At 44.5% G+C, this 12256-nt stretch overlaps 1 protein-coding gene across 1 annotated transcript in view; it reads right to left on the bottom strand.

Annotated features, from left to right (window-relative positions):
- MPP4 (membrane palmitoylated protein 4) overlaps positions 1–12256 on the bottom strand; it is a 44800-nt gene that overhangs the window by 21524 nt on the left and 11020 nt on the right. The window contains exons 5-11 of the mRNA XM_032402501.1: positions 10001–10081; positions 8717–8848; positions 7579–7660; positions 6339–6424; positions 4763–4834; positions 4147–4343; positions 1062–1126 (exon numbers count right to left, since the gene is read on the bottom strand). Of these exons, the coding sequence (XP_032258392.1) occupies positions 1062–1126; positions 4147–4343; positions 4763–4834; positions 6339–6424; positions 7579–7660; positions 8717–8848; positions 10001–10081 (715 nt within the window). The remainder of the gene's footprint in view (positions 1–1061; positions 1127–4146; positions 4344–4762; positions 4835–6338; positions 6425–7578; positions 7661–8716; positions 8849–10000; positions 10082–12256) is intronic.

The raw sequence follows: 12256 nt of genomic DNA, 5'->3' as shown, positions 1-12256 counted from the left end.
CAGTCTGGTTTGGTAAAAAACAAAAAAATGAAAAAACAAAAAAACTTCTCCAAAACACAGGGGAAATAACTAAAATATCACTATGAAGATCATATCATGAAAAATGTTTCTCATAAAATGTTAGGTGAAAAAAAGATAGGAAGTGGTATTGCGGCTGTTAGCCTAAGATATGTATCCATAAGGTGATGTGAACACATTGCCAGTACAAAGGACTCATAAGAGGGTTTTCTTCTTTCAAAACTCTCTCTATAGTTGTCATCACAAGTTTTCAAGAGAAAAAGAAAAGAAAAACTAATGTGGGGCCGAGAAAGTGAGTAATAAAGTGCCCGAGGACTGGCCATGGGCTGATCTGTGACACGGACACTGTTGTCTAGGCTCGTCCCCCTGCAGCCTCCGGCCAGGCGCCCCTCCCTCCACCTGCTGCCCCTTCCCCTTCCTTCCCTCCTTCCCGGGCGCCGGAATGCGGGCCCTTTCTGAAGGGCCTCACACAGACAGTTCCCGCTGCGCTCTGCCAAGCTGCAGCCCCCATGTATTACGGCAAAAAGTAGTTTACAAGCCTTTGCCACCATGGATCCCTTTACTAGCCATTCCTCTGCTGCCATTTGAATAAGACTGTCTAGCAGGCAAGCTGCATTGATTAAGTAATAATTCAGTCCCATGTTTATTCATCAAAGGCACATAGAACTGTTCAGCAGAGCTACCAAATAGCGTGACATTTACCCCCCGTGCATGGAGTGCAGATGAAGGTTTGTGTGCGGCCATGCAGCTTTGCTCGCCAGCATGTGTGTAACGTATATGCTAGCTGTAGAGACCTTGGGGGACTCCAAACTGGGGAGCCTTCACTGAAGGTGTCACCAACACATGAACATGTGCATTTTCATAAACTCTTCTAAATCCAAAGGAATGAACGTGCAGAGTAGGATTTCAGATGGCTGCCAGGAGGCTATTTGGGCAGGGGGGACATTTAGAGATCCTCTCCTGGGCAGGAAGCCAGCCCTAGGAGAGAAGGAGCAGGCTTCCCCGTGATGCACACGCTGGGTCTGAGGGATCAGCACACTCACATATGGTGGATTTGAGCCCGGTGTGAGGCTGGTATGGCTGAGACCACCAGAACTCCCGTTGCTTCCTACGCACAAAGAAATACCCCGTGAGGGGGAAAAAAAGTCAACCCAGGTTAATGCGGGTGAAATAGATCCAGTGTTTCCTAGAATTCTGCTGCCTCCACCCATGTAAAGAGGGAGATTTCTTCTCCAAACACATCATCAAATATTCTCCAAATACACAGGCTTTCTTAGCACTTTTTTCCTGCCTCACAAGATCCTTTCAGAACAACTTTGACTTTTACTGAAAATCTGGCCGGTGACCAAAAGTTCACAGGCCCCAGAGCTTCAGTAACTGGCCCAGGGGCCCCTGCGTCTCCGGCGGCTTAGCTTGCCTCTGAGCCTTCACAGCACGTCCCGGTTCCCCTCTCGGGCTGTTGATGCTCCACAGTTCCCTTAGAGCCACGTGGATATTGCTCCTTCTGTACCCTTTATTTGTGCATTAACCCAATAAACCTGTCATTTCTGAGGGTGCCTTGCAAGACCCCCACCGAGCCTCCTCACTGCTTTGTGTCTTGAGATCACAGGGACTAATCTCATGAGGCCTTTATCCCTGTTCGTGTCAGCCCCTACAGCTCAGGTCATCCCTTATCTTCTGCACATTAATTCCTGTAAGGCTCTGTCCACCACCCGCCCTCCCCAAAGCCCTTTCCCACACCCCGTGGATCTCGACGTCAATCTTCAGCCACGTCTCCCAGACTTGAGCCTCTACTGTGCGTGACTGAGCCCTTCACCTCGCTCTAACCCAAGCCCAGGGCTCCTGAGGGAAATGCTCCCCTTCACCTTTCAAGGAGTGGCTTGTTTCCGCTCCCACCGCCAGTGGGTTGCTGGTAAACCAGCTCTGGGGGAAGGGAAGGAGCAGATGAGCAGGTCTGCTGATTTCTTTCGAGTCAGTACTCTCCTGGTGGAGATTTCCAGCTGCCAGCTGACCTCACCAACTGTGGACATGAGGACAGGTGCACACGGGCTCTGGTAGCTGCCTCCAGGCCACCACTCGGTGCACTTGGCCTCAGCTCCACAGGCCCGGAGGTGGGGTCTTGGTCATCTCCAGATTACACCTGCTCACTCTCACGCTCTCAACATGGTTCTGTCAGGATTTTCCAGGATTCCATTAGGCATATAAATGCCCCTCCGAACACCCTTGCCTCTGGGTTCCTTGATCTCCTGCCTCCCAGTTCTTACTCAGTGTTCGTTCGACCTCAGCCAGTGCCTCCCAGGGTCATACCCCAGACCTTTTCAGTATTAGTAACTCAATCTCATCTTCCAGCATCCCTTTCTTCTCCCAACACCTCCTGTCTCCCCAGCGCCAATAATCTGCTGACCTCCTATGGACCTATAACCCATTGATTTTACTTCCTTTCCACTGACACTTACTCCCTCATTTCTCTCCTTACTAGCTTAAGCATCAGGGTCCATCACTCCCATGGCCTTTTCTACATTTACTGTTAAATCCAATTCTGCCTCATCTAGACCTGCCCACCAGGAAGCTGACCGGAATCATTTCAAATGCATGACATTTAACCTTAAGTGGGCCCTTCCTGCTGATCATACTAAATTTACCTAATGCATCTGCTCTCAGGTTCTCATTGAAACATCTCAAACTTTCTCCTCTCTCCTTCCCAGCACCTCCTTACCCACCCTTACTCTCAGCCTATGACATTACTTCTTTTTTTTCTCTCTTTTTAAAAAATTAACATATCATGTATTATTTGTTTCAGGGGTATGGGTCTGTGATTCTTACACAATACCCAGATGACATTACTTCTTATTTCACTGAGAAAATCAGAGTGGTTGATAGAGAACTTGCACAAGCTCCCACCATATCCCTCACCTTCAACTGTGTCCACACACTCTGGATTCTCTGCTGTTACTATTACTGTTTATAATCTGGTATAAGATCAACCCCTCTACTTGTATATCACTGACCTTTAAACAGACACACTTATACATGGATTATTTTTCAATAAATATAGTACAGTATTGTAAATGTATTTTCTCTTCCTTATAATTTTCTTATTAATATTTTCTTTCTCTAGCTTACTTCATTGTAAGAATACAGTATATAATACATTTCACATACAAAATATGTGTGAATCCATTGTTGATGCTATTGGTCAACAGTAGGCTATCAGTAGTTCAGTTTGGGGGGTCAGAAGTCATATGCAGATTTCGGACTGCCCAGAGTCAGCACCTCTAACCCCTGCGTGTTCACTGGTCAACTGTACTAGATCATCTCCTTCTGTCTGCTCAAGGACATTGACCATAGCAATTCTTTTCTCTTTTTTCTCTATCATAAAAGTTTTCCCTCTCACTGGACTGTTCCCACCAGCATTACGTCCCTCATCTAAAAAAGTTCTCTCATACCACTCCACTTTCCCTTCCAGCTATTTCTCCATTGCTCTGCTCTGCTTTGTACTAAAATGTCTCATGCCATCAATTTCTTCAAATCCCACTCTGCTAGGATTTTGGTTCCATCCCTCCACTGAAATTGATTTTATCAGGATCACCTATGACTGCCATATTGCCAGACCCAATGGTTACTTCTCAGTCCACTCTACAGCAGCTGATGTGGTTGATTTTCATCTTGCCTCATTGGTCACTCCTTCTTAATTTCTATTGTTAGTTCCTTTCCTTCTTCTTGATTTCTTATCACTGGCTGAGCCTTGGACCTTTTTCTATCTTCTATCTTTACTCATTCCCTCAGACCTCAAGAACATAAAAGTGAGGGTCATGGGTTCAGATTCAGTAGCTGAGGTTTCAACTCAGCCTCGAATGATTAATAGAGGGAGTTAGAACTATCTTCTTAAGTTTGAGTTTCACAAGTGCTTTTCTCTCTTTTCTAGCTGGTATGATTATTCTGATCCTCTTGGTATTTAAGATGCTTAGGGTATATGGAAAAGTTGACTTTTGGATTTATAGACCAGTGTATGTGTTTATCCATCTACTTGTCTCCCTTACCTCATCTTAACTGCAATAACAGAAGCCTGAGAAAACATTTTATTTCTTGATGGCTCAGTCCTGAGTCCAGGAGTGAGAGTTTTCTTACCTCTTCAGAAGGTGGTTAGAAGGAATTAGTCCAGCACAGGTACCAAGGTCTGAGATTTTCCGGGCCTGCCACCAGAGGGCATCGTTCTGGTCCACAATCTGAAGGATGTCCCCCTTCTGGAAAGGCAACCCTGCGTCCATGCAGGGGATGGTGGGATCTTCCTGGGGCCAGTACTCAGTCATGGCACGAACGTACACCTGACAGCAGGTGCAAAATGGCCCCATCAGAAGAACCCTTGCCCATGGGTTGTCAAGACTTAAAACCATTTCTCCACTCCTCCACCTCTGTTCCTATCTTGTCTCCCCACACTCTCCAAAAGGGAGAACTTGCCTCTTTAACTGAGTCTAAGATCCATGAATAAAGTGACTTTGGCAACAGAATCTCTCAGTGCTGAGAAATTTTTGCTCAAGTGTTTCCCATTCTTGATGTTACTTTTTAAACTTGTACCCCATCTCCTTTTATCGTATTCATTTACTCATTTGCCCCTCATATCATCAGTATTGAAAAATGTGCAACACATTATAGAGAAGGGCAGTATGATACAAAATATTAAGTCACTCTCATTGTTACTTGAGAATTTACTATGTGTGATTATGAAGGCTCAGTACATTCTTACCATCGTCTGGCTATTAACAGGAGGGGCAGAAACTGGAACCACCTTGAACATTATTGTGCCGCGAGACATGGCCTAGAAAATATCAAAGGGGAGGGGATAACAAGTCACAGGATTCACTGGATTATTGGGGTTCAGCAGAAGGAGTTACAACACAGTGTGGCCAGCTTTAAGGGTGACATCCCCCACAGGGATTTTTACAAGAGTTTAACAGCTAAATATCACCATGCAGAAGTGGAAATTAGGAAGAAATGCAGCTCAGCTTCTGCTCGGCTGTGGGGCTCCAGAGACCCTGGCCTGCTGAGCCCCACCCTGAGGCCCAGCCTCTCCCAGGAACACTCCAACCTGCAACCTTCTTCAGCAAGGTCTTCTTCCTACAGATGCTGGGGAAGGAGATGAGATCTTGATCTGACTTGCATTCCTCAAACCTCAGTCAGTAATTACTTCCTGAGCCCCTGTTCCTGCACCAGGCAGCCCAGTCTGATGGGGAGAAGAGGCTCCCAAGTCTTCTGAGGGGACTGACAAGTGCCAAGCTAATGGTGGAAATGGGGGCCCTCAAACATTTTGAGGAGACAGAGAATCTCTCAGCCTGATGGAGAAGGTAAGATCCTCCTGTCACATGCACTGCGAATCCAGAGATGAGCAAAACCTTGTCCTCACTCCTCGAAATTTCACAACCCCACCATCCTGGCTCTGCAGCTACCACCAAAGTGGCTGAGGCAGAGCCATGTGTGTCTGCGATTGACAGGACTTCAAGCTCCATTTGCAGTGGCTTCGTGCCATGCAGCATCTTGCAGCAGGGGTCATTTGCAAATATTTCGGGGCCTGGTATACTCCTTATAATACCACCTCTCGTCTCAGTCCCTGAGGCACATCTATGAAAATTTAGAGTTCCCCCCCAAACCCAGTTTGAAAACCACTAGTCTATACAATAAATAGCCATCCACCTCAGGCCCCACACTTGGGGTGTGCATGGGGGAGAAGGCAGAGGCATGCCACTATGACTGTGATTCAGGCAAAGGTTTGAAAAGTGGGCATGGGGGCCTAGAAGAAACTATCATCTGGTCATAAATCCCCAGGTTCAACCACCAAGGTCAGTGACAGGGCAAGCAAGGAAATCCCCCTCCCCATAGGGTAGCCTCCCGGGACATCTCTCCTACCCAGAAGCTACCTCAAGGAAGATGTTAAATAGATTTAGGCTGTATAAAAATGGTAGGGGAACAAGGGTAGTTTGCTCAGGTTCATACTCCCCTCCAAAGTCTCACTCTGCCCACCCCAGGCTCAGTTTCCAAAGAAGCAACCCAGGCAACAAGGGACCTGGGCTGGGGAAACTGGAAGCCTTCCTAAGGCTGAAAGAGCAGGTTGGCAAGAGAAGTGTCCCAGCAGAAACCAGATTGGGGTGGGAGGCTGGGGGTTGAGCTGCACAGAAGCAGAAAAGGTCTGGGGGTCCAGAGAAAGGAAGTTGCCACAAGGGACCAAATCCCCCTCATGTAACAGTGCCCACACCATGGGCCAGACAGGCTCAGGGCAGCTCCAGCATTGTACTGAGTCATCAAGAAGGCAAACAGAAGACTGTTACCAGAATATGGATCACTTGCTCAGGATCCAGTCCCTCAACTGAAACTCCATTCACTTCCACCAGTTTGTCTCCAGCATATAACAACCCTAGGCAAAAAGGAACACAAAACAAAGAAGGGCACAGGAAATTTGCACCAAAAAAAAAAAAAAAAAAATAGAGGTAACTACACCAAAGATTTTTAGCAAACTCACTGACCCAAGCATGCTCTAACATTTAAAAATTTACTCTGAAATAATCCTAATCCTAATCATACAGACTGGTTATTCTAGTGTACACCAAAGCACAGAGAACTGCATTTTTACAACTCTTCACTGGGTGTTAAGTGATGGTGATATTTTCATTTTTGCTAATCTGATGTTGCAAAATGAAAGTAACACTAAAAGTGAAGATGTCAGCGTCATGAGTAAATGATCAATGACAAAGAAAGGGGGTGGGGCATTCTTCCAAGAGGAAATGTGGAGGAACGTGGGGGTCACGATCCAGCTTTGAGAAACAGGAGTATGCAGGACAGTTGTCAGGGGAGGAGATGAGATGTAGGATGATGTCACGGAATAGAAACCAAGGACGATGAAAACATCAAGACCGTTATGGTTGACGTCGAATGTGCTAGAGAAGTAAAAATAAAACTGAGGCCAAAGGAAGGGCCGAGGGACTTAGCAACTAGGAAATCCTTGGGGCCACTGCTCTAAGAATGTTGGGGTATGAAGCTCATGCCAGCTCTGCAGGGCCCTGGGCAGTGAGGGGGGGGACAGCAGGCACAGAAACGCAGCAGTAAAAGGAAGGACATTCGGTTGGCTGGTAGAAAGGGCAAGCAACAGGCACTTCAAGGTCGGGGTAGAGCTACGCCTCTTGAAAGCAGAAGGACCAGGGGAAGAGCAGGAGATGGGAATATAGAGTGGGCAAACCTGGACTTGCATCCTGACTCGAATTGTGCAACCTCGAGCAGGTCACTTACTTGATCTCTTTGAACCTCAGTTTCTTTTTCTACAGAGTGGCATGCTGATAGTTAGCTTGTTAGGTTACCACGAGAAGGTAAACTGAGTGGATTTGAATACGGGGCTTCAGTGAAGGAAGGGAACAGGTTTTCTGGAATATTTATTCCCTCCTTCTTAGTAACCAAGCAATGCCATGCAGAGAAGCCCTGACTGTGGTTAGGAAAGAGGGGTCTCCCTGGAAAGACTAAACAACTAAGGGTTTCCTATTTCTCTGGTCCCGTGTGTACCCTGCAGCTCCAGCTTACCACTCCTCTCAGCCAGCCCACCGTGGATGACTCTGGCCACCAGGATGTCCCCTGTCATCTCGTGGCGCTTGATGGTAGCTCCCTGGGGAGAGAGTACAATGGAATCCCTCTTTTACCTAACATGACCATTTTCCTGGTGGCTTCCCTCAATAGAGCTCTGGTCTGGTCAGAAGAGGGTATTTTGTTGTTGTTGTTGCATTAATACATTTATTTTCTTTTTTCAAGATGTCCTTGAAGTAAGGGTATTTTGGAATGTCATATGCAAGCACTATGTAGATAAGCACTGAGGCACAAGAATTACTGAGCATTAAATCTGTTTATCCCTAAGTCCTACTCATTTCTTTTACTTCTTTTTTTTTATTATGTTGTGTTAATCCCCATACATTACATCATTAGTTTTTGATGTAGTGTTCCATGATTCATTGTTTGTGTATAACACCCAGTGCTCCATGCAGTACGTGCCTTCTTTAAAACCCATCACCAGGCTAACCCATCCCCCCCACTCCCCTCCCCTCTAGAAGAGGGTATTTATACCAGCCAGGACCATTCATTCAACCTTGACCTACCAAAATCTCTACCCAACCACATGGATACAAAATAATATTTAGATCCTTCCAAAGATAAAGAAAGCTCTCACCATTACAACCTAATCAAAGAGACTATTCTTAGAAAATCAAATTAATGCCTCACTTAGCTTCCAATTAATAAAGAAAAAAAAACTTAGATAAATACATTGGAATTTAGTGAAATGTATGTACTTCAGAGAGCCAAATAATAAAATAAAACATGGGGCACCTGGGTGGCTCAGTCAGTTAAGCATCTGACTCTGGATTTCAGCTCAGGTCATGATCTCAGGGTCGTGAGATCAAGCCCCACGTTGGGCTCTGCACTGAGTGTGGAGCCTGCTTGGAACCCTCTCTCCCTCTCCCGCTGCCTTTCCCCTGGGACGTCGTGCGCTAGCCATTATCATGGATGCCCTCACATTATCTGACTGCCTCAAACTATACCTGTGACTACAAGCAAGAATATTTAACATTATATTAAATAACTACAAGAGATAATGTAGTTCACAATTAACCCTTGGTTCACAATTAGCCCTGATACCATTCTAACTGAGAAGATAAAGTGATTTCCTTACCAGGGGCTGTTGGTTTTTCACCAAACAAACAATCCTCATTGCTTCCTCACTCTCAGGGATATTATCTGGCAATGGGGGGAGAAGGGGTTCAAAATCTTTCCGAGCCACAGTGTCATGGGCACTGAGCAAGGCCTAGGAACAGAGAAGGCAAGGTGAACAAAGGTCACACACAGGACACACCCTTCTAGAAGACTGTGAGCTACACTCTGTAAGACAAACCACCACCATCACCACAACAACCAACACATATGTGCTGAGCATAGCATTTTATGTGGATTAACTCAATCTTCACAATAACTCCATGAGGCAGGTATATTTATTGTCCCCATTTCATAAAGAAACGAGGCACGGAGAGGTTAAGTGATACATAATATATTCTTGCATTTCTGCTAAAATGTATTTTGTCACTTTCTCATTTCCTGCAAACCCATGTAATCCATGGTGCTCTGATAAGCTTGAACTACGGAATAACTTTTATAATATTTTCCCTAATTAAGGCAGAATGGGAGACAGTAATCAAAACATCTTGCTAGTTTAACTTGTCAGTGACTCCCAAGGGCCTATGAGGAACAGAATGAGAAAAAGTAGTTTCCTGACTTAGGGTGTGATCAAAGAGTTCCTTCTAATGGCCCATTATGTTAAATTTTTATTTCATCGGGTCGGGAAGTAGTCATTCCATAGATTGGTGGACAGAACTTCTCTGGAACTCAGAGAAAATTCTCTAGGGTTATCTTGTGAACTGAAAATTTGACTCAAATTCTATTGCTCCAAGTGCAGATATTCTCTTAAAGTTCTCATTTATTGATAAACTGAACTCAAACTCTGTAAGTACTGTGAGATAGGCTTCTGTTCTGCAATCAAACATTCTTCAATCAAATGTCCTTCATATACTCCCTCATTGAGTTAATCATCCTTATACTATATTTTCAGAACCTCTTCACACATTTCATCCAAAACTTAAAATATTTCCAAGTTGGAAAGGAAGTATACTACCCTGATTCTCCCCCAGAATTTTAGAAGGACAATGGCTTTGCAGGGTGGAAACAAGACATCATGGGAAGTTCTGGATGTCTCCTCATAAATATGGCAGGCTTGGCTCCATGGCTAACAACACAGAGCCAGTCACATCTGAGTCCCATATCTTTAAGAACAATCTGTTGGTCACCCACGTACAGTAATAGAATGTCTATTCAGAAAGTACATTTCCTGTCACCCTTATTTCTTCTTGCCAACTTTGCCCACATGCCAGATGGGCATATCTTGTCTATTTTAGCATGTACTTGCCTTAAAGTGTGGATCCTGGAGGATTTGTTTCAGCTCTTGGATCTCAGGGGATTTAGGAGTTTCATGTAATATCCCCACTACCTGGTTGGTGAAAAGCAGACATTGTAAAATTTTTAAAAATCTTCATCGCCTAGTTAACATCACCTGAGCTGGATAACAGATACACTGACTAGCATGATATTGACCAAAGAAAACTGTTACTGAAACCTTCTTTTATATCTTTAAAGTCAGGGCCTAGGATCTTTCCTCACTCATTCAACTTTACTACAGCAGGTAGAATCCAAGATGTGGGGTAGGTCTAACACCCAGTGCCTCCATCCTGGCATACCAGAGGCTTGGAGGAGGAAATAACATAATTTTGTAATATATGTTCCAAGGCAATTTCCCTCTAGTGGTGCTAAAACAACTGTTAATGTGAATCTTTATGGGCAGATTAAGGTGTCAGAGTTCTCCAGGTACAGACTCAAATGCCTGGAGAACTCCGGTAGCTTAATCCCATGGGATGCTCCATTCGTCGTGTGGAAAATGGGAATAGTAATTTGTGTTTTAGGACTTATTATTTGGTTACCAATTTTAATATTTATTGCAATAAAAAAGTGTTAAACATTCTAATTCTGATCTCCTTTCTGTTTGAGTGTAGACCTGCTTTCTGAGAGGACATAAGACCTTTCAAGACTTTACTGAGCCGCATGAGACCCCAGCAGTCAAGCCTCGTTACCTACAGTCAAATGAAAACAAGTAGTTTACTAAGCTTTACCTCCATTCCCTAGGATTACAACTGAATAAAATATGTATGTATTTTCCTGGGGACAACTGAGAACAATTTGAATCGTTGATTACTGGAACTGAGGGTACAGTTTTTTCTTCCTTTTTTTTCTATTTCTTTTAATATGGTTTGGACAATAAATAATAATAAAATGGATTACACTTATTTATCCATTCAACAAATATCTATTGAGTATCTACTACATGCTAGGCACTGTTTTTAGTGATACAAATACAGTAGCAGACAAAAATCCCCATTCTAAAAAAAAAAAAAATCCCCATTTTTACTTGATGAAGAGAATTAAGAAGATAAATAAAACAGGAAGGTGGACAGGGAGTGCTCTGAGGGGTTGAAATTTTAGATCAGGTGACCAGAGAAAGCCTTAGTGAGAAGGTGACATTTGGGTGGAGACCAGGAGAAGAGGAAGCAAATCATGTGGCTATAGAGGCAAGACCATTGCTAACATATGGAATAGCAAGTGCAAAGGGCCTGTGGCAGGAGCATGTCTGGTTCACACAACCACAAGGGGTTATCTGACTGGGGGCGCCTGGGTGGCTCAGTCGTTAAGCGTCTGCCTTCGGCTCAGGTCATGATCCCAGGGAGCCTGCTTCTCCCTCTCCCACTCCCCCTGCTTGTGTTCCCTCTCTCACTGTGTCTCTCTCTGTCAAATAAATAAATAAAATCTTTTTAAAAAAGGGGGGGGGCGGTTATCTGACTGGAGCAGAGTGAACAAGGGCTAGAGTGGTGAGTGTTAAGTCAAAGAGGGAACGGGCACATTATGTTTGGCTATCTAAGAACTATGATGTGTACCCTGAAATGGGAAGTCATTGGAAGGGTTTGAGCAGGGAAGCAACATGATTTGACACACGCTTCAAGAGGATCTCTTCAAGGGTAGAAGCAGGAGACCTGGTAGGAGGCTATATTGCAAATATCTGCATACGAGATGATGATGGTTTCTATTAGGTGGCAGAGTGGAAGTGATAAGACTCTGGATATATTTTGAAACAGGAGCTGACAGGATCTGTTGTCAGACTGGGTGCGAGGTATGAGAGAAGGAGAAAGTCACAGATAACCAAAGAGTTTGGTCTGAGTGCTGCAAGAACAAAGATGTCCTTACTCAGATGAAGAAGGCTGGGAGGGAAGTGGCTTTGGGTGTGGGGAAGATCAGGAGCTCGTGGGACATGTTGTTTGAGTGGTCCATTAAGTATGCATCTAAGCACGATGGAGAGGAGGCAGCTGGATATGTCTGGAGTCTGGAGTTCAGGCGAAGAGCCCAGCTAGAGATATACATTTGGGAAACATATACTATAACAACATTTACTCTCGGATTACACAGCACCAACAAAGTCTAAGGTTTAGAGAAGAAAAGAGAGAAATGGACACATGCTAAAAATGTTATTTTTTTGTTTGTTTAAATTTGAAGTGCTGACCAATTTTCTTCCTTCTATTAAAGCTCAATTAGAAACACGTACGAGATGCGTAATCATCAA

The sequence above is a fragment of the Phoca vitulina genome, unplaced genomic scaffold, assembly GCF_004348235.1.
Source record: "Phoca vitulina isolate PV1807 unplaced genomic scaffold, GSC_HSeal_1.0 scaffold1, whole genome shotgun sequence".
Lineage (NCBI taxonomy): Eukaryota > Metazoa > Chordata > Mammalia > Carnivora > Phocidae > Phoca > Phoca vitulina.
This window is presented reverse-complemented; position numbering and strand designations above follow the sequence as displayed.